Source organism: Prunus mume, linkage group LG4 (assembly GCF_029339155.1).
Source record: "Prunus mume cultivar Tortuosa linkage group LG4, ASM2933915v1, whole genome shotgun sequence".
Taxonomy (NCBI): domain Eukaryota; kingdom Viridiplantae; phylum Streptophyta; class Magnoliopsida; order Rosales; family Rosaceae; genus Prunus; species Prunus mume.
The window spans coordinates 2,886,927-2,908,384 of NC_142701.1; the positions used below are offsets into that span (position 1 = coordinate 2,886,927).

The following is a 21,458-nucleotide window of genomic DNA, read 5'->3' on the forward strand; positions in this document are numbered from 1 at the left end:
GTACCACTATTGCCTCGAGGCTCGGAGGCTTCCATCTATGACGGGAAGTCAAAGCCAACCCCACCCGATGTGGACAATTGCTAACACACCAACATCAAGACTGAGACACCTCGTATAGCACCGAGACTGAGATAGCTGGGATAGCACCGAGACTGAGACAACTCGAATAGCAGCGAGACAGAATAGCTGGGGCTACAATGAGACTAAGACAGCCCGGGCTACATCTGTAAGACATAGCATGAGTCTTAATCCACTTATAGACCAAGACAGCCCGGGCTACATCGAGACTGAGACAACTTGGGATACATCGAGACTAAGAGCATCTCCAGCACACACAGGAACCCGGGCAAAAGCCCCCCCGGCGAGCCCAAATGATGTCCAGTGCAAGAGGAACGACCCGGGCAAGAGCTGGGTCCCACCAGCCTGGGCAGGCCTAAGGGCAACTTTCGCCTAGGCTTCAGCCCAAGTTTTGTGACGTCAACGCACGGTAATTCAAATTTGTTTAACTGTTGGCTTGGCGAGTGAATTACACGCGCCGACGGTAAAAAATTTGACTTCCGCGCGTTGACGTCAGCCCTGACAAAATTCAACGAGCATGTGCCACGTGTCGCGACAGGACTCTCCGATCGTTTTTTCCAGAATCAACAGTCCTCATTTTTTTGGCTAAAAAAATTGCAAAAAAATTCGAAAAAAATCTATTTTTTATTATATAAAAATACCAAAAAATTATGTATTTTTTCCCTATAAATACCTAATTATTTTATTTACTTTCCACACCAAATCTTCATACAATTTCTTCTCTATTCAATATTTTTTACTCTTCACTCACATTATTCACTTTCCACACCAATTCTCCATACAAACTCTTCTTCTTTCAATATTTTTTACTCTCCACTCACATTTTTCACTTTCCACACCAATTTTCCATACAAACTCTTCTCATTCCAATATTTTTTACTCTCCACTCACATTTTTCTATTACTTTCCATTTGTATAAAAAAAACAAATGACATCTTCTGTCGAAGTCGGAGGCTCGTGGTAAACTCGGGAAGATATTGCGTTGTGTCAGTCTTGGGTGAACGTTAGTCATGACCCTATCACGGGCAATAAGATGAAGTTCCATCATATATGGAGCAAAATTCATGGAGAATTTTGTCAAAGATTGGGTTCCATTCGGACCGAAATGACCGTGTCTAGTAGATGGAAACTTCTGAATAAAGAGTTAGGGAAATGGAGAAATGCCTTGACAAAAGCAAGGGAGAACATTCAAAGCGGTCAAAATTTTACGGATGAAGTAAAATATTTATAATTCCCATTTTAATCAATTTAATAGTATAGAGGCGTTATCTCCGGCGACGGATTCAGGATTCATGAGTTATAGGGTCTCAGTGCAAAAGTTGAAAAATATTTTAAAGACGAAATAGCATTGAAAAATTAAAGCCATAGCACTTTCATTCCTAATCAACCAACAACAACAAAACTAATCAAAATACAAAACCCTAATCAATTAATCAAAAGAAAAAGCCGTAATCAATTAATCAAAACACAAACCTTAATCAATTAATTTAAACACAATCCTTACCTGATTACAAACTCTTGAAAACTATATATTTTTTGTGTGGACAAATTTAGGACTGTAGTCTATAGTCTATAGTCTATCCATCTCATGTCTTGGAAAAGTTCGATAAATTTGTTGAGAGTATGGAGGCGTTACCTTTGTACCCGGATAGAGATGACGGTCTTCCTCTGACGTCTCCAAGCCGGCCATAATAGAATAGATAGGGGAAGCGGCCAATAGCAGTCTGTTCTCGCCTTTCGATAGATAGTAGGTTGCTTCCAAGAAGGAAATCAGAGCTTTCTGCTATGCTGTTAGTTTCCCTTCCTTTTGGCCCATAGAAATAATAGGTTAACATGTCCAAATCTGTGTACTGGATTGGGCTCATATTACAAGTTTAAATTCAGGGACCAAATTATAGGTTTCTACATTTCAAGTCTAGATCATCTACCTTGGGGAGTTTATACATTTTTGCAATCTTAGCAACGTATGGAAGAGGACATAGATGCCCTGATGTAAGTAATACATTAAACAGAAGAAGCAAATATAGGTTGATGCTTACATTACATGTAAGTAGTATGACTTCTGATATGATCATCTGGTTTTCCGGGTTGACCTTGTTTGGCAACTGAGTCTGAAAACCAGTTTTCCCAGCTGAGCCGATGTTGAAATCTCTAAAGCCACTGTTACAGTAGGGTGCTGTTTGGTTAGCATGTACACAATACCTCTGCCTTCACATGTCCCTAATTGATTCTAGTCAATGATATGTGCTTCAAGACATACCATATGAATGAATATACTAAATACATTTGATCTCATGAGATTATTGGTCATGTGAAAACCGATTGCTTGAGCACGCAGGTTTATCTACCAACCAGTCTGCGTAATTTGTCATTCTATTAGGGTTAGGGTGGTTGTTCTTGCTGGAATTATTAGCCCCTTAATCTGAGCAATGGAGGGCCAATAAGAGTTGTTGGAGTTGGAATTTGAAGAGGAGGAGGAAAATGATTTCGGCATGCTTTCAGGAAAGTGTCGTAATACACTCGCATTATTTTCTTCATCTCTACAACTTACAACACTTTGTCTCTTCGCTACCACACTGCTCTCTGCTTCTGAGTTTTTTGGATTTCAATGAATTTCAGTCAGTTTGTTTCGGGAGGCGTCTTGGGGGCTCATCAAAATTTCTAAATTAACGCATTGTATATAAAGTGGCAATAACAATTCCCTTCTGAGTAATTACCATATATACAGTTTTTTTAACATTAAATATTATTATTAAAAATCAATATTATTAACCAGAAAATGATTTTTTTTTGTAAATATTAATAAAAAACACTTCCAAAGGAGAATATTTTTTTGAGACAAAGGCGATAGCATTTCATTAATGAATAGGGATGAAATAAGTAAAAATAGGTAAATTAACTAGTAATTTTTGGCATGTATCCCCGCCATAACTTTCCAACTGACAATTACCTAATAAATTCTTTTTAGGCAAAAAGAATAATTTTTATTAGGTATATTTATCATTGTTAAGCTATAATATTATTATAGAAAGCACTAGAAAGTATTGAAAAAGAATAATATTTCAATACTTTTTAGTTAAAATTTATCATTGAAAAAGAATAATTTTTTAGTTACAATTTAGCTAAAAATACTAGAAAACTATTTTAGGAGCTCCTTATAAAATTTCAACTCTAACCATGCTCCCTAGTTTAGGGAATCATTAATAATTTATTTCTTTTTTTAGTTTAGCATAAATGCTCTCTCTTCAAATAAAATAATAATACTAATTAGTTAGTATTAAATAAATACTTAAAATAGCATTATAGTAAAGTAACATTTAATTATAGAGAACCACTCGAAAGTCCTTTCTCTCTCCTCAATTTAGGAGTTGGATAGAGAGCATGGTTGGAGGTGGGTTTTCTCACTTCCTCCCTAAATTTTATCTAATGAAATGGTTTTGGGAGTCCATTATGGATGCTCTAAGTTTAAGAAGAGATGGTTGGAGGTGGGTTTTCTCACTTCCTCCCTAAATTTTATCTAATTAAATGGTTTAGGGAGTCCATTATGAATGTTCTAAGTTTAAGAAGGGAGTAGGAGTTTCCGTTACAAATTTAGAGATACGAGTGAGATTAATGCTAGAAATTTTATAAGGTAAAATTCAAAACAAATACAGTAATGTAGTAAAATTAAAAGTCTCTAAAGAAACACCACAAACACAATATTAAACCCCTTCTCTCATTTAATTTTTTGTCTTTCTCAAACCACAAAGTTACCCAAAACCGCAGTACTTGCACCAATACTCATAACAGTACAAATAAAAGCCATTAACCCAACGTCTGATCCTCTAGCTGCTGAATTCTCCCGCGGTAGCGGTGGCTGTGCCGGTGCATTTGTGTCCAAATCCGACAGTGGAGAAGGTGAGACTGCAGGAGGATCAGCCACAAGTGGATATGGAGCTGATGAAGATGGAGAAGGAGGGGCCTGAGAGGGTGGCGTATGTTGGGTTTTGCTTCTGACGGCCAAAACCACCACTATCAGCTTCTGCCCTTTTTGGCAATTTTCAGCATTGCCACTGATGAAGAAAAATGGACCTGACCCCTCAAACTTGAAAATTGAGTCACCATCTGTTAGGGACTGTTTTGGGGTTTTTGTGTTGCATGAGAAATAATCCTCTTTTGTTACCACCAACACAGAATCTGATCCTTTTTTGTACTTGAAAACTGCATACACATAATACATAGCACCAAAAAATAAACCAAAAAGAAAAGTAGCTTAATAATATTACAGTAACTCTAGAGAGAAAGCCAACATGGTCTGACTCAGTGGAAAACGACCTTGATTTGTAGACCAGTGGTGTGTGTGTGTGAGAAACTCCCTTTCGTTTAGACAATCGCTTGTATTAATTTTTTTTTTAAAAAAAAAAACTAGAGAGAGAGAGAGATGCTTACGAAGCGTATCATTGACCTGAAACCTATGTCTTTCAGCCCAGTGATTGAAGTTCTCGGAAGGGCTCAAAACCCAACCGTCTTTGCCACCCACAATGAACTTGTAAGCTTGAGGAGAGCTACTAGCCAATCCCAACATCAAAATAACAAGCAACGTGCTCACAATTAGTCTCTTAGACGCCATTTCTGAACAAATCTAATCAAACCCACAAAATTAAACCTCTAAAAACACAGGTATAGCTAGCTATATTGAGAGAGGGAGAGAGAGAGAGATAGATTTAGTGAGATCTAGAGAGATATGGGATTTGGTGAGTGTTACCTGTGGCTAATTTGTCAGGATATATATTGAGAGGCTGAGGAGAAGGTGACCGTTGTAGGACATGCAAAAATGGGGAAGGGATTTACCCTTACTTAAAAATCACTGCTGGAAATTGTCTACGTGTTATTAATTCTGCACCCAGGCGTTTCAACATGTTCTTTATAACGTCCTCCTCTGACATTTTACACGTGGCAACATGCGAGAGACCCAACGGTCATTAGAAAATAAAATTTAAATTTATTAATTGTTACATTAAAAGGGTTGCTCTTTCTGTGCTTTCTTTTCTGGTTTGTTCACAAATGGGCTCAACTTTTAACGTTTGATTAACCAAGATAATGGTGCTTAATTGCTTGTAGTTTTGTGATTTAATTTGTAAACATTATATATATATATATATATATATATTTTCGAGGTCAAACTTATTGAGAAATGCATTAAAATGAACGGTTTATTTTCTTATTTATTTTCCTTGGTTATTGGGCTATGATTGGTTAATGGTAATTGGGCCGGGCTTACGTTTTCCATATGACATTAAGGACCATTGGCTTGTCTATAATGTCAGCACTCCTATCATGATTGGAGGTAATCTGTTCGATTCCTACTTGCGTGTTTATTGGTCTTTTCTTTACTTATTTTATTCGAATTAACAAAAATTTCTCCATCAAATTTCCCTAAGAAGCATCAACTCACCGATAAATTATAGAATGGTACCGTACTATCACGTCAACTGGTGATACTTCCACTCAAAATATTTCATTTATATATTTTTTTTAAAATTAATTATTCTTTGTCACTGCTGGATTTAATTTTTATCCGCTGAAATAAATTAGAAAAATAAAAAACTTAAGAAAAAAAAAAGAATATCCTAGCAATGAACCCAACCCTTACCCCCACCACCCCTCTGTCGTCTTCTTCCGGCCATCAACAGTCATTAGTCACACAAGTAAGAGAGCCAAATCCCCATAGCCTAATAAATTTTTGCAACAAGGAAACTTCATCTTCATTGTCAATGAATCTTAATATCTGATGGAGTTTATTAGATCCAATATAATACCCAACACAATCAACCCTTTCCATATCAATTTCATGCTGGTCGATTTGTAGCCTGTTTGTTATAGACCCACCTCCCATCCCAACCTTCTTCACATCTGCTAGTGAGACCTTCATCAATGATAAAATATATATGGATCTTGGGGTAGTCACCAAAAGGTTGAGTTGAAGAACGGCAACAGAGAGAGAGAGAGAGAGAGAGATAAAAGAGAGGGAGGGGGTGGCGACTAGAGCAGGGTAGGCATGTTGGGGTGGGCTGTGGCTATCCTTTTTTCTTCTTCTTTTTTCCATTGTTTATTTTCTTAATTTTATTTTAGAGGGTAAAAATTAGGTTAATGTCCAGTTGTAAAATAAAGTTTGAGTTGTTAAAAAATAAAGACACATGGCATATTTTGAGTGGGAGTATCACTAGCTGACGTGGTGATACGGTACTACTTTATAATTTCTCCAAATCACCAATCAAAAACACAGATTCCTGTTTAATTTTAAATTCCTTTCGGGTCGAAAACGCGGGCTGCTGTTGGGGCTCTGCCCATGTTCTCTCCTTTTCCACTCTAAAACTGGAATAAAGAACCTTAGAATTCACCCTACCTATCGATGAAAAAATGGGATTTGAGAGGACCACCAGCTAGCGGATCAGAAATTTTTTATTACGACACCTTACCACTAGACTACACATGTCTTCACGAAGGATAGTTGTGCTCATCACTTTTATAGTCGCAAATTGCATCGTTATTAAAAAAATTTGTTTGATGACATCAATTCATGGTTTATTTTTTCTTTTCTGTATTTCATGTTAGATCATATGAGCACCCCAATTTATGTTTTGCACAGGAATGACCTTGTTTAGAAGAATTTGGTTTTAAATGCAAGTTGTCCTCTAAAAAATTACACTGGCTTCATAAAAAATGAAAAAGAACAAAGGTTTTTGGTAAGGAATTCTTGTAAAGTCAGAGTTCGTGCATGCCAATGTATCTTAGCCGTCAAGAAGTTGGATTTCTATGCAATTTAGGGTTTTGACAAATATATAAACTAGTGAAAGGATTAGTTGAGGACCAGACACACAACTAATTTGAAGCAGATTTCTTTTATTGCAAACAACATTCAGCCCTTGTTCTTGAGATTTCTAATTGACCGCTACTGTGAAACTTGTGCTGGTATGATTTCCAGTTTACGATCAATCTCAAATATGTTTCTTGATTTTATTTATTCCACACAGTACCAATTGACAATTCTTCAAATTAGTTTACTTTTTAATCATTTGTTTTACTTAATTTCACATCGATTTTATCTTTTGATAGCAAGATCTATTTCTATGGGGTGAAGAAGCCAATAGACTAGATGCCATTTCCATGAATGACAAGAAGGAGGTAGTGCTCTATTCCTAAATAGATCTAGGTTTGCTTGATTTTGTGATTACTTATTCTGTAAGAATCTTTTTGACTTAGTGGATTGCCTAGTTGTAGTGATGACCTATAGTATTTCCTAGTGGTGGGTTTCTGGGTGAACATTTCCAGTGTATTGATCTTGATTTTATGGCTATAGTCATACTGTATCTGTTATCTTTGGAATGATGATGAATGTTCACACACCTCTCACTTGAGTTGTTGCCAGCATAAGGGACGCTTAGATTGATGGGTCCTTTTGAGTACTTAGGTTGTCAATTAGTCATCTTCTAAGTTTGCAGGGACTTGAGAATTGATTGATAACTGGTAGTGTATTCTGCTGTGTGTTCTTAGGTCTATGACTAGGATTACTTTGTTCGTAGGATCGTTGTTTAACTTGTTAAGAGTGTAATTTTTACCTCTTACACCTAAGTACGAATTTCAAGCACCTTGTGGTAATTTCTTTTGAGCATTGCTGAGTTTGAACTTTCCCATCACATCTTTTGGGCTATGTTCACAATCAAATCATTGTCTTAAAAACCACTCTCTTACACTCAATTGGTCTTTGTGAGAGTTGTTATTTTGATTTATCTATTCGCTCTTAAGCGCATGTAGATTGTTGGAGACCATGTTTTTGCCAGATTTGTTATGGCTTCAAGAGTTGGAGACCAGGTTGTGGTGGGTGTGGCCATGATGACACTTCTTTAGGTGGTGGTGGTAAGGTTCATTTAAGATTTTGGATTGCTTTAGGGTTTCAACTATGTTAGGTTTGCGGGCTTTCTTTGGACTTATGCTTAACTGTGATGATGTAGACCAGTAGTTCTAGTGCGGCCTTTGTTTACTTTATTTTTGCTTTTAGCATGTTAATTTGTGCCCTCTTGGAATTGGTGCTTTAGAACAAACTAAATGCTAAAAGCAAAACTAACCGGGACAAAAGCCGCCCTAAAAATACTAGCTCAAATCACCACAATTAACCATAAACCCAAACAAAGCCTACAAACCTAACATAACCAAAACCTTAAAACAACCCATGAGCCTAAACGAACTCCACCACCACCATCTAAAGAAGCGATGTCGCAGCCACACCCACCACTGCATCCATAACAGATAGGAGGAAAATATGATTTCAGCAATCTACATGGGCTTAAGAGCAAACAAATTAACAAAAACAAAAACCTTGAAAAAGAATAATTTGGTGATTTGCAGCAACCTCTGTTAAAGACGATGTAGAATCAAGTTTAGAGAACATGAACAGCGTTAGAAAGTAGATTTTGGGAGAAAGATTTGATTGAGAACATAGAAAGGATGATGGGGAACATCAATTTAAGCATGGCTCAAAAGAAATCACCACCATGGTTTTATATTAAAATGCTCCAGTGAACTTATTCACTAACCTAAAAGGAAAAGATGAGAAGAGAGGAGGGGGAGGAGGGGCAATGACACTTCTTCCTCCTCCCTCTCCATGAATTTTTCATTTCGGACTTACAGAGGGAAAGAGCAGCTAGAGTTTCTTATTTCCTCCAAAATATGTTTGATATCTTGGATTATATTATTGAAGTTTACCTTTGATTAATTTCTTTTTTATTTTTTTAAAAAAATGAGCCGATTCCGAACTCGGAGCATACTATCTTAATTAGGGATCAGATTATGTGAGGCGCAATTTCTAGTAGCACGCTCACTTCTAATAAATTATCTTGGCCTATCGATAGGGCTAAGGAGATTTTTGGGTAAATAGTTGCATAAACACCTGTCAAATTATATAATTTATATGCATGTATCTATTAAATATTGTGACTATATACCCTTTTTTCTTGTTTGACCCAAAAAAACTCAAAGTGTTATAAAACTAGAGGGAGAAAATGTAGAGAGAAGTGATATGCTAAAGATAAAGTTTCACCATGTTTATTCTTCTCTTAATCTTTGGTAGAACCACCTATTTATAGGCTTACAAGATAGGAGATTGAATATCATCATTTACAATATACCTATAGGTTACAAGCACTAATTACAAATACGTAGTGCATAGGTTACTTAAAACCCAACGATGGAATACTAAGAGGTATGGTGGTCATTCACCAACTCACGCATTTACAACACTCCCCCTTGGATGTCCACCATACAATGACATAGTTCCCTCATTAAAAACCTTGCTTGGAAAACCCAGTGGGATAAAACCAAAGCGAAGGGAAAAAGAGTGAAACTTTCTTATGGATCATTGATATGGTGTTGGATACGCTTATGTTACCTCGTTAAAACCTTGCTAGGAAAAACCCAATGGGACAAAAATATAGTCGAACGGAAAAAGAGTACAACGCGCATATGTCTTGTATGTAGTAGAATTGGGATGCTCCCCCTGATTAATATCTCCCCTTCTCTAATTTGAGCAATACAAGCAACATTGTTTTCATTCATGATCGTCTATCACACTATTCGACCTGCTTTTCACTTTTCAAATGATTGAAATCTTTAGGAGCATCAACAACTAATTTAATACTTAGAATATGTTACAACAATATCAAATTTGAATTCAAAATACTCAAACTCTTAGTGTTAACTCTTAATTAAGAATATTGTGGTACTTTATATCCTTTAAGAGGTTGCTTCATCCGATATATCTCAAATATTTCATGAGCTTTGAGGATCTCCATGTACCATATAGTTTTAATAAATATGCATTTAATACATGCTATAAGTTTCTCGTTAAAATAACAAATGTAATTATAGAAATGTGGATGCATCTACGATGAGATGGGAGACTAAAACCATGTCTCTACCAGGAAACCTTATGTCATATTAGTGATCTTATTACACTTCACAAACACCAATTCGTAACCTTTATACTCAACATTTGTAATTCGGTGTTTGAGTTATAGGTTCAATATCCCACACTTCATATTTAATGATAAATGGAATTGCTTATTTCCATTTTGGCCAATCACTTAACTTGTCGACATTCATAAGGCAATTTAATATAATCATAGCCCTTGATGATTGTAGTAGCTACTAATAAACCAAATGTATCATCAATTTGTGATCCCACAATTCTCATGCATAATTTGTAAGCATCTCATTGCTTTGGGGTACCAATGCCTCTTCAGGGGCTGATGTTGTCACTTATGGGACAAACATCTCTTTTACGATGAATTAATTAGAATATGTGGATCATAACCTCATATAGAAGCGTTATTTTTTATAGGGCTTGAATTTTTCAAATAATCTACACTTATAGGGAGTTAAGTTTTTAGAACCTATATTTTTGTCATGCTCATATTTTTAGAACCTCACTTCTACACTTGCATATTCATAACTTTATATATGCATTATCTTGATGAGACAAAAACGGACCGATTCAACACTATTTCACGATGTTCTTCAGGAACTGCCATTTCTCCCCCTAATTGAGGGAAAATTGTCTCAAAATGCAGGAAAATAAACTCAACATCATTATCATTTCAAATTGACTGGATTAGATAATGTGACCATTTCAGTAGCACTACTACGTTTTACTATTTACGCGACGAAGATAAATTCGTTGCGCAAAATGCACTACGGCGACAAAAAAATATACGTCGCGCATACCGCTGAAAACTTGCACGACCAAAACATATCGTCATGCCAAATGTCTTAGCGCAACATAAACTTTTTTCGTCGAGCAAATTGAAGACAAAAAGCCCGGGTATTTTTTTTTTTTGGAGCGAAACACTTGCGCGAAGATAGATATCGTCACGTAAGAAACCTAGCGCTATGAATCAAAATTTCGTCACGCAAAGGTGGACAGAAAATAGTGGGTCCCGTTAGTTGGCGGCAAAAACTTGTGCGACGACACTTTTCGTCGCAAATGACAACTTAGCGCGACGGAACCAGTTATCGTCGCGTAAGAAAACGAGAGATATTTTTTTTTTTGGGCACCAAAATACTTGCATGGGATATTTTTGTTTGCGCGACGCTTGTGCGATTTAAAGTATCTTGCGTCGCGAAAAATTTGATGTCGACACGTGATTGCGCGAAAATCTTGTTTTTGCTACGAAAGTGGTTTTCGCGACGGCATTTGCGCGAAATTCTATTCTTCGTCGCGCAAAGTGCTTCTTCTTCATATTAGAATTCTACCTTGCAGAGGCGAATGCAAAAAAATAGCATTCTGCCTCTCTCGACCTCTCGTCGCTGCTTCTACTGGGAATTCAATACGTTCATTGGGTAAGTATTTTTTATCATTAGTTTAAAAGTATTAATGTAAATTCTTACTAACGCTATTAATTTTGTTCTCGTTAGGGATATTTGTAATTAGCGATTGGTGGAGAACGATTGAGAAGGTATTTTATTTGTTTTATATATTAAAAATGTTAAAGTTAGTTTTTATGTTTATATTTTTTTTGTGAAGTTATATTTATATTATGTTGTTAAATTGTATGTGACGTAGCACAATATGTTGTGATGTACGAAGTTAGATTAACTTCGTACTTTTATTTTTATGTTTAGTAACACTTAGTTTCCTGTTCGAGATTAGTTGGATTTCGTGCATGGATGCGTAAAGCATGACTGCAGTCCAATTAATTCTTGAATTGTCCCATTATTTGGACAGTTTGGTAATGCATAGTGTTGTCACATAATCTACGGCTATAGGATTAGGTTTCGATTGTGGAGATTTCGGTGTCATCTCGATACGTTCTTCGGGTGGTACGTAGGTATTTATACCTATGCCCACCTCAAGAACTGTATCGAGATGCTGTCGAAATTCATCCACATCGAAATCTAATCTCATGTAGCCGTAGGTTACGTGAGAGGACTATGCATTCCCGAATGGGATAGGGCCCTTACCGGAGGCATAAGATGACATTATAACTTCGTATGAAGTTGTTGTGATTGTTGTGTTGTGATTATGGTTTCAGAAATTATGAGCAGAATGTGGATACATAACTTGAATAGATGCGTAGACGAACACTTGGATGGAATCAAAATAAAAAATCTTGTATCTTTAAAAGATTCAAGACTTCTTGGACGTAAATCTCATGATTGTCATACCTTGATGCAACAATGGCTCCCTGTGGCAATTCGTTATGTTTAGGAGAAGCTTGCAAGGTATGCAGTAAACTCGATTGTGCTTCTTTTTCAAGGGTATGTTCTGTTTAGATGGATGTATCCGTTTGAAAGGTATATGAAAGTACTAAAAGGGTATGTTCAGAACCATACTTGTCCGAAAGGTTGCATTGCTAAGCGGTATATAGCTGAAAAAGCTATAGAGTTTTGCACTGAGCATTTATCTGATGTTAGTACAATTGAAGTGCCTTCAAGCCAGAAGATGGGAGTTTTGAAGCCATTATCAGGTTGCACAGTAAGCTTAGTTGATCGGGACTTGTTGAACCAGACACATCTATATGTCTTGGAGAATACGGAGGAAGTCCTACCTTATATCTAGTACGTATGACTTTTATTTTTCATATGGAGCCATTTTAAATATTATTATTCCTTATGTTTATCTTATATACAATAGACCATAATACTTGTTTTTTTCGTGTCAATGTAGGGAACATATGATCCACATTAAGACTACTTATAAAAAATTTAGAAAGAGAACAAAGTGGCTGTAAGATAAGCACAATAGCACTTTCATTCGATGACTCCACTTTAAGGTATATATATGTTATTGAATGACATGCATATTCAACTTTTAATTTTCTTCCATTATATATGTTAGATTGAATTAAGATATATATGATTAATTTGCAGGTTCAAAGTGAACTTAATGGGGAAGAGTCTAATGGCGTATCAGAAAATTTGACGTGGCTAGCAGCTAGTCCAAGCATGGCAGTGCCATTATATAGGAGCTATTTTGTTAATGGTGTTAAATTTAATACCAAGGCACAAGATGATGAGCGAACTGTCCAAAATAGTGGAGTTTATGTTACTTGTACATACTATGCAAGTTGCTAGTGCCAAGGATAAAAACCCTATTGTCTCTAATATAGGTTTTTATGGTGTTATTCAAGAAATTTGGGATCTTGACTACCAAAAGTTTAGAATCCCAGTCTTGAGGTATGATTGGATAGATAACACTTCAGGCCTTATAGTTGACGAACTTGGATTTACCCTTGTAAATATGAGTATTTTATGTTGACGACCCAATGCATCGTGGTTGGTCGGTAGTGTTATCAATACCTAATAGAGAATATAACGATGTTATTGGTGATGATGTGCTAGGTGATACTAGAATTGAGTGTGAGCCATTTATTAGAGGGATACCAAATGTTGACACATTTGATGACCTAGTGGGTGAGTTTGGGAACGAAAATATTAGAGATGGGTGTGAAGATATATAGATTGATTGATTGTTGTAATGTATGACATTAGTTATTCAGTTAATTGTATGACATTAATTAATAATTTTGTACATCATTTTAATTCTGATCATACATTCATTATGCAGGCTTTGGGCACGACAAATCAAAAATTAAAAAAGCTAGGTTAAAGCTGTAAAGTACGACGGTTCGGTAAAAATATTGAAAACACAGACATCTAAAATAAAAACAACATCGGGTTTTGAAAAGGCAAAAGACCATGAAACAAAAAAACAGACATATGAAAAAGAAATCAAGTCGGTTTGCTTAAAATAAACCGTCGTCTAAAGGACGAAATAAAGGTCGTTCAGTTCCATTAACTGCCTTGACAGATGTCCTGCACGTTGGCTAGTCTAAAACAACTGAGGTCTCTGAGCATACATACATCAAGGCAGGTGAAATAATTAACCACGTCCTTTATTTTAATGCCACGGACGTTGAATATATAATCCACGTTGGTTGTTTTCCTATCCATGCCTGCAATACTATTTATAACGTCATCCTTTGACACAATACCGACGTGGGGTATAGTTTTGTACGTCGATATTGAGTAATATTATGTCATTTTAAATATTTTAGACATCTGTTATTTAGAAAAAGTGACGTCTAACTCTGTCAAATGGCCTTCTTTGTGCAATTTAAACGACGAGTCTCACAAGAAATAGACGTGGAATAAACTTAATACGTCGTTTTTATTATAGTTCGTGACGTGGATAATTACATAAGCGTCGGTGATGCTAGATGCAGGACGTGGTTATTTCATATTACGGTGGTTGTTGGGAGACAAATGACATGTAATACTCTTTAAACGTCTGTTGGTTTGTGTGAACGTCGTAGTTTATGTTTTAGACATCAGTTTCTTTGTTTGTTTAACATAGTACAAATTAACCACGACGGTTTCTAGCTTATCCAAGTCTTTTTCCCTTCTTTTAGGGACGTGGATAATTATCTGTACGTCGATTTTTCTTTTGATCTTGACATGTAACACTCTTTAGACGTCTCAATTTTCAGAAAACCGTCGTCTAATGTTGTCGAAGATTTCATTTTAAGCTAATTATATAGTAATTACATGTCGTTTCCTAATAACTCTGGACGTTGAATTCCTTAACGACGTCGGGTATTAACCGTCGTTGTTTTTGTGCAAAATTAAGATGGCGGTCGATTTCACGACGGTTGGAAAACCTTCTAGATGACGGTGGTTTTCCGTCATCTATTTCGAAAACCTTGTAGTAGTGACACTTTGAAAAAACTATTAATTAAACTTTCTTTATTAAAATACACTTTGTTGATTTAATTGATGTATCATATGATATGCACATGCCACATCATGTAGTATAGAAATGTGAGATAAAAATGTGGTAAATGTAGCATTACTTGTTGAAAAAATATAAATGCATTAATTTTTTCTAGAATTAACTTTTAATATAAATGCATTAAAACTTAAGTGAAGTTAATTTGCGGGCTCTTTCCTATAGATTAACCTATAAATTATACAAACGTTTGTTAATTCGTTTCAGTCAGCAATCTTGATCGATATTCCTGAAGTGGTGCCTATAAATTGGGAGAATCGGACACGTCGCACAACATACGTCACACAAAAGCACAAAACAAGCTTAATCAAGTGAATTGATTGATTAAATTAACTCACTACCCTAATTAACTACTATACTCACCAAGATTAGCTTCATCCATCTTCAGCTTCCAAAATATACACTCATTCTATTCATCCTCTCTTTACCCTCTTCATCTCTCATCTAGGGTCATGACCAACTATATGACATTTGTAGTAATTATTCTCCTTGTGATGGCCTTGGCAATGGTGGTTGAATCAACCCAACACACCACCAACATGTATTCGCGTGGGCGTGCCACCACCGAATTCACACGCGTGAGGCGTGATGCTGGTGATGGAGAAGGGGCTACTCCACGACCACGTGCATGTAAGGACTCATTGGGCGAGGAGTGTCTGAATGAGGAGGAGGACAAAGAGGAAGAAGAGGAGGGCGAGCAGGAGGGCCTGCAAACTGTAAGAGCTCAAGCTGAAGGTAACACAAGGTATATAAGCTATGAAGCCCTAAAGAAGGATAATGTTCCATGCAATCGACGTGGCAGTTCTTATTATAATTGTGGTACATCTGGGCAGATCAATCCTTATCAACGTGGCTGCACTATCATTACAAATTGTGCTCGAGAGGGATGAGAGCTAAATTGTGGAATTTGAATAGTAACTTGGTTTTGAGATAGGAGGCACAATTTTTTCTTTTATTTTCTTATTTTTAAATCTTCATTATTATTTCTCTTATTTTTAAAAAAATAATAAAGAATGAGGCATACATACTCACTATTCAGAGGCAAGGAATTCTTTGTTCATATATATATATATATATATGTATATAAAGGAGTCTGAAATGAAAAACTATTTGAATAAATTGTTGTTAAATTATTTGAACCCCAAGATTTTTTTATTTTTAGTATTTGTAATTTGATTTTAGATATAAATAAAGCTCAAGAAACCAGCTTAGGCTAAACAACCATTATTGGGCGACATACATGCAAGATTTATGCGGGGACCTTTTAGTGGCGATTTTTGGTGTCTCGGAATTGAAGGTCATTTCCGATTTGTTATCAACAGTGTCACTTGTAGATCTTGTTGGTCAAACGGAAGAAGGAAACCTCAGGCCGATTTATCTAGAGCCAAGGACTGTGTTGATAGTGAGGCCAATTTATGTATTGCCTTGGCTCAATATGTAATAATAGATTGTCGATCCATTTGATTTTTTTTTTATACGGAAAGAAGGTATATTACAAGTTTTTTATATTTTTTATAAGAAGGTAAATTACAAGTTGATTCACTTTGCTTTCGCTTTAGCTTGTAATTTATTATTTTTATCATAGAAAGGTCAATAAAATAAAAAAGGAGGGACAAATAAGAATGCACACAGAGAATTCACGCTTAGAAGAATCCCCAGCCAATTTCCATAACGGCATGTTTGGATTGAGGGATGTTGGAGGAGGGAGAAAATTTTGCATATTCCGGATACACCAGTTGGTTGGTGTTCTATCCAATATACATAGGACGTATAGATATATTTTATTTTTATTTTAAAAAAATTGTGTAGTAATTAAGTTGGAGAGTCCAAACTTACATGTCCTATGTATATTGGCTGAAGTACCCAGAACATGTAAAAATTTCCCTCTCTGACATCCCTCAATCCATACAGGGCCTTAAGGAAATTTGCTTGAGTTCTCCTAAGCATGAATTCTCTATGTGAATTTTCCTGGTACACCAATTGTTGAAGATGCTTCTGATGAAGTGCATGTTAAATAGGGGTGGGCACCGAGACTGAAAATCCGGACACTGAGCCATACCAGAAGAAAAAAATCGTGTTGACTAAAAAGTCAACAAACCGACACCAAACCAAATCAGACTTGTTCAAACCGGTTCCAGCAAGTTTCCACACCTTACAAAACCGCACCGGACCATTTGTGTGATAGGACCCACCCAAATTCCACTTTGAAATATGAGCGAATCCTGTGCGTGTTCGACACCACAGGTGCCGGACGCTCTTGACCAAAATACCCTTATAAGTTTCCTACATTCTTTTCTTCAAGTTTGACTTCGCCGAAAATTCGGCAAAATTTTCACTTATACAATAAGCGATTTAAATATCCCCTTTCATTCAGCATGTACAAAAATGGAATTCATACAACCAAACATATGTCACATATCAAAGTCCAAAGATATTGACATGATAACATTCATAACAGATAAGCAGAAAAAGAGGTGTACAAATAAACTGGCTGATATATACACCACAGCCGCCACATAATGCAAAGAATATCATATTAGGCTCACAAATGAGAATGATAATAAAGAACTTATAAACTTCCCTCAAATTTTGAATTTCTCAATCAATCACTAACAACCTCAACAAGATTTCAAGCATAAAAGAAATACCTCAGTTACTAACATAAATTTCAAAATCTCATTGGCGTGAAACGAACTTTGCGACCCTATCATGACAGGCCTCTTTAAATCAGATAAATCGTTATGCCAACTGAAATTGATCCCAACCCTTAAAACAACATAAGTACATTAATAGATTTCAAAATAACTTAACTGAACAGCTTTTCAATTATTTGGTCTCGCGGCTGTACCTAATAACTCTAGGTTGCCTATGTACCCTTAATAAAGGCTCAAGCCACACGTAGTTCTTTCTATGTGATTGCAAAATACACTACTACAATTTAGTTAAACTATGACTCAAAATAGACAACGGTTTTCCGTCGTTGTATTTAAAAAGACGACGGTTTTGGGTTGAGTTTAAAACATGGCACTTGTCAATTAACAAGCGTCGTCTTTTAAAACACACTAAACAAAAGGAGCCGCTTAAGTGAATTCGAGCTCAACCTAAAATCTAGATTTCCCCGTCTATGTGAAAACCTTATCTCTCCCTTCTTGAAACTTCCTGAGCTCTTCTCTCTCCTTCCTTGAAACCCTCTCTGAAACACTCCCTCTCTCACCTTTCTACTCCTCATACGTGCCTACTAGCCATTGATGCCATGGCGCCGTGATGCCATCGACGACACGATGCCATCGACCCTATTGTCTTCTTCGCATCAATCATCACCAGCCGCCATCGATGCCATCTTCATCCTAGACTTCATTGACACTTGCAAACTGGCGCCGTGAGGTTGACACCACCACCAAGAAGACATACAGCCTCTTCGACAGAAAAGAAATCAGAGAGACAGAGGCGAAGAGGTGACGGTCATTGTCTATCTCTCGATGGCTCTCTCTTGCCGGAGCTCTCTTTCTTGTTGTCTCTCTCTAGCGATCTCTCTTGCTAGCTGGCTCCATGAGAGCCTCCCTTCCTCTATTCCACAGGTCCTTCTCTTAGGATTATTTTCTATAATTTTTGAAGAATCAATTTCTATATCCCTAATATATTTAGAGTTAAAATATTTGGGTGTTTAATTGTAAATTATTTGGGCAAATTGTTATATTTTTGTAGATACTTTCGATTTATATATATAGAAATTAAGGCAACTTTTCAGAATTTTTTTTTTAATGAGCTTCTATCGTTATAACTTCTATGGTTATCGTTATGCTCTTCAAAATTTTGCTTGACTTATATATGTCCCATGATCTTAGTCCCCTATTTATGAATTTGGTATCCAGAAAAGGCCTTATCTCCTCAAAGCTGAAAGACTATAACCATGGCACCCTCCCTCTTCTCTCTGCTGCTCCTCTGCCCCCGCATTGGTATTCTCCAAATTCCACAATCCTGTAAATGCAAAGTTTTGATGAGCTTCAATACTGTTCAGTTTCATTTGTACTTAATTGCTGTCTGACGTCGTTGAAATGGGTTTATCCACTATTGTCTCTACATCAAGTTTTTAAGTTTGTTTAGATTATTAAGAATTCAAATTTCTTGTTATATTTCTTTAGCCTGCTGGACTGACACTGTTATATTGACAGTTTGCACTGATCTAGTTCGTGGTTCGAAGGACAAGAGGCTCTGGGTTAAGGAACACGTGAGAATGCCAACCAAGGTTCTACACATTACCACTAGGAAGTCCCCTTGTGGTGAAGGTATGTTTCATTGTGAAATGTTCTTGTTGTTAACTTATGGCTTGATGCTTTATGGGCAAGGCAAGGCTTATGGCTTTTATGGCCATTTAATCAGAGTTGGGAGTTCTGTTGTTTGGCCAAGTTACATAAGTAAAATTTGTTGCTTACTGTGGCCTATTCATGACTGACCAGTTATTAAAAGGTTATGTATCTTTAAAATGTTGTTTGTGATTTATAGGTACCAACACATGGGACAGATTTGAGTTGCGTGTCCACAAGAGGGTGATTGACCTCTTCAGCTCTCTTGATGTCGTCACACAAATTACTTCCATTACAATTGAACCTAGTGTGGAAGTGGAGGTTACAATCGCAGACTCTTAAACTGGACGTGTTTTCAGTGTAGCCTTCCTTGAATGTGACTTTGGTAGAAGTAGTGTGATCCAGTCTCATCCTTACTTTGCATTCCATATCCTCCAGGTACTGCAACCACTGAGTTCTAAAATTGCATACCAATTACTTACTGAATACTGTAATTTACATCATTTCAATTTTAATCTTTTCTGAAAAGTGGAACTTTATTTTTGTTAAAGCTTATAACTTCTATCTGCTTGGTTGTGACAATTTGAAAGGCGAGTGAAGTTTGCATTTCTCCAATTCTATGGTTGTGTTGTGTTTCTCTTATTTAGTGTTGGATAATATGTTGTTGTTGGACAAAAGACCAAGCACTTGATCTTTTACTTGTAACCCATCTTGTTTCTTGTATGTTTTTTTTACAAGCTTGTCCTTAATTTAATTCTTTGTACATAAAATATGTGAGTCTCCGCCTTGAGTCTGAATATCCAATCTTTTGTTTTGTGTTGTCATAAGAAATAGGCCATGTGTGTGTTTACTTGATTAGTGGCTTAGAGACAATAAGGTGACTTCTATTATTATCTGGATTGTATATCTCACTATTACATTATTTTGGCTTGTCAAGCAGTTTCCTAGGCCAAGGAAGTGGTTCTAACGAAGTTACTGCTAGCGTTTGGGAAGTAGTGTTGGTTCAACCTGCTATTAAATGCACAGGAAAAGTGGTGATGATGAAGGTATAGCTCTGTATACATATGGAGAACTTGACTTGAAGGATAATTAGGTATATGAATTTTGGTGTATTATTGTAATTAGGCTTGCAACTTGCAACTTGCGGCCCTAGAGTACTTTCATTTTTTAGATTTTATTTTGTTCTATTGTACTCTCGATATTCTATTTATGAAAGAAACAATTTTTGAGTATATATGTGTGGCTTGGGTCATAGCACATTTGAGTATATATTTCTGATACCATTGGAAACAAGAAAAAAAAAGAAGCTAAAATGTAAAATTACTAAGTCAATTTCTAAGTTAATAGAAGACAGTTTTGTGGAAAAAACTGTCTTCTTAGAGTTAATAGACGACAACATTTCAAGAAACCGTCATCTTCACAATTAATAGACGACAGTTTTTTAACAAATCCGATGTCTTTGGATATAACAAAAGACATTTCTTTCAAGAAACCGTCATCTTCACAATTAATAGATGACGGTTCTTTCAAAAAAAGGGTCGTCTTTACATCCAATAGACTTTAGTTTTTCAAAAAAAAAACGTCGTCTTTACATCTAATACACGATGGTTTTGAGTAAAAGCATCATCTTTACAAATAATAGACAATGAGGATTTACCGTCGTGGTTTTATGCATTAAAAGATGTCGATCGATTTCACGACAGTTGAAAAACCAAACACACGACGGTGGATTACCGTTGTCTATTGCGATTTTTGTAGTAGTGACATTTCTAGTTCTCATGTTAGCGATATGCTCACCATTATTCACAAGCTCTAAAGTATATACTTTTCAACTTTTTAAATTCTCAGAACATAAGTAGGCCACTCACTGAACTTCTTCTAATTCATAAATTAATTTGTCTATTATTGGCTTAAATTACATATATATATATAATAATAATAATAAATAAAACCAACAAGCTCCGAAAACAGTTTTATCCTTTCCTTCGAAACTCACATAAAGCTCATTATATAAATATATATATATATATGTCAACAACTTAATTGGAATATATATATATATATATATATTATCCTCTATTACTTGTAAAACAAACTCATTGCTTAAGAACATAATGGTGAACTATATAAAATCCTTAAAATTTAGGAAATTATCAATCCTTGTCTCTTTATCATAAAATAGGTATTAACTTTTACTCCAAAAATACCAAGATAATATCATCAATATTAGTTAAACATCTTATACCCAAATACTC

At 35.9% G+C, this 21,458-nt stretch overlaps 2 protein-coding genes across 3 annotated transcripts; one reads left to right on the forward strand and one right to left on the reverse strand.

Moving 5' to 3' along the window:
* Positions 1-3,793: 3,793 nt before the first annotated feature.
* LOC103328460 (early nodulin-like protein 3) lies at positions 3,794-4,805 on the reverse strand. The gene is made up of 2 exons (XM_008230855.2): positions 4,507-4,805; positions 3,794-4,278 (listed from the first exon to the last, which is right to left on the reverse strand). The coding sequence occupies exons 1-2, from the start codon at positions 4,685-4,687 to the stop codon at positions 3,815-3,817; spliced, it is 645 nt and encodes a 214-aa protein (XP_008229077.2). The 5' UTR covers positions 4,688-4,805; the 3' UTR covers positions 3,794-3,814.
* Positions 4,806-17,987: 13,182 nt separating this feature from the next.
* Positions 17,988-20,435, forward strand: LOC148917661 (small ribosomal subunit protein uS10-like). 2 transcript variants are annotated; one of them, XM_089049538.1, is made up of 5 exons: positions 17,988-18,477; positions 18,772-18,855; positions 19,072-19,185; positions 19,403-19,641; positions 20,144-20,435. In XM_089049538.1, the coding sequence occupies exons 2-4, from the start codon at positions 18,810-18,812 to the stop codon at positions 19,543-19,545; spliced, it is 303 nt and encodes a 100-aa protein (XP_088905664.1). In that variant the 5' UTR covers positions 17,988-18,477; positions 18,772-18,809; the 3' UTR covers positions 19,546-19,641; positions 20,144-20,435. The 2 variants fall into 2 exon arrangements, with proteins under 2 accessions (XP_088905664.1, XP_088905665.1); XM_089049539.1 differs by lacking the exon at positions 17,988-18,477 and having other exon boundaries at positions 18,487-18,855.
* Positions 20,436-21,458: the final 1,023 nt, after the last annotated feature.

Coding starts and splice junctions, on each gene's coding strand:
- LOC103328460 (XM_008230855.2), bottom strand. CDS start 4,687: ATGGCGTCTAAGAGACTAATTGTGAGCACGTTGCTTGTTATTTTGATG. Junction 4,279..4,506: donor TCAGGTCAATGATACGCTTC/GTAAGCATCTCT, acceptor ATGTGTATGCAG/TTTTCAAGTACAAAAAAGGA.
- LOC148917661 (XM_089049538.1), top strand. CDS start 18,810: ATGGCACCCTCCCTCTTCTCTCTGCTGCTCCTCTGCCCCCGCATTG. Junction 18,856..19,071: donor GCTCCTCTGCCCCCGCATTG/GTATTCTCCAAA, acceptor TTATATTGACAG/TTTGCACTGATCTAGTTCGT. Junction 19,186..19,402: donor GAAGTCCCCTTGTGGTGAAG/GTATGTTTCATT, acceptor TGTGATTTATAG/GTACCAACACATGGGACAGA.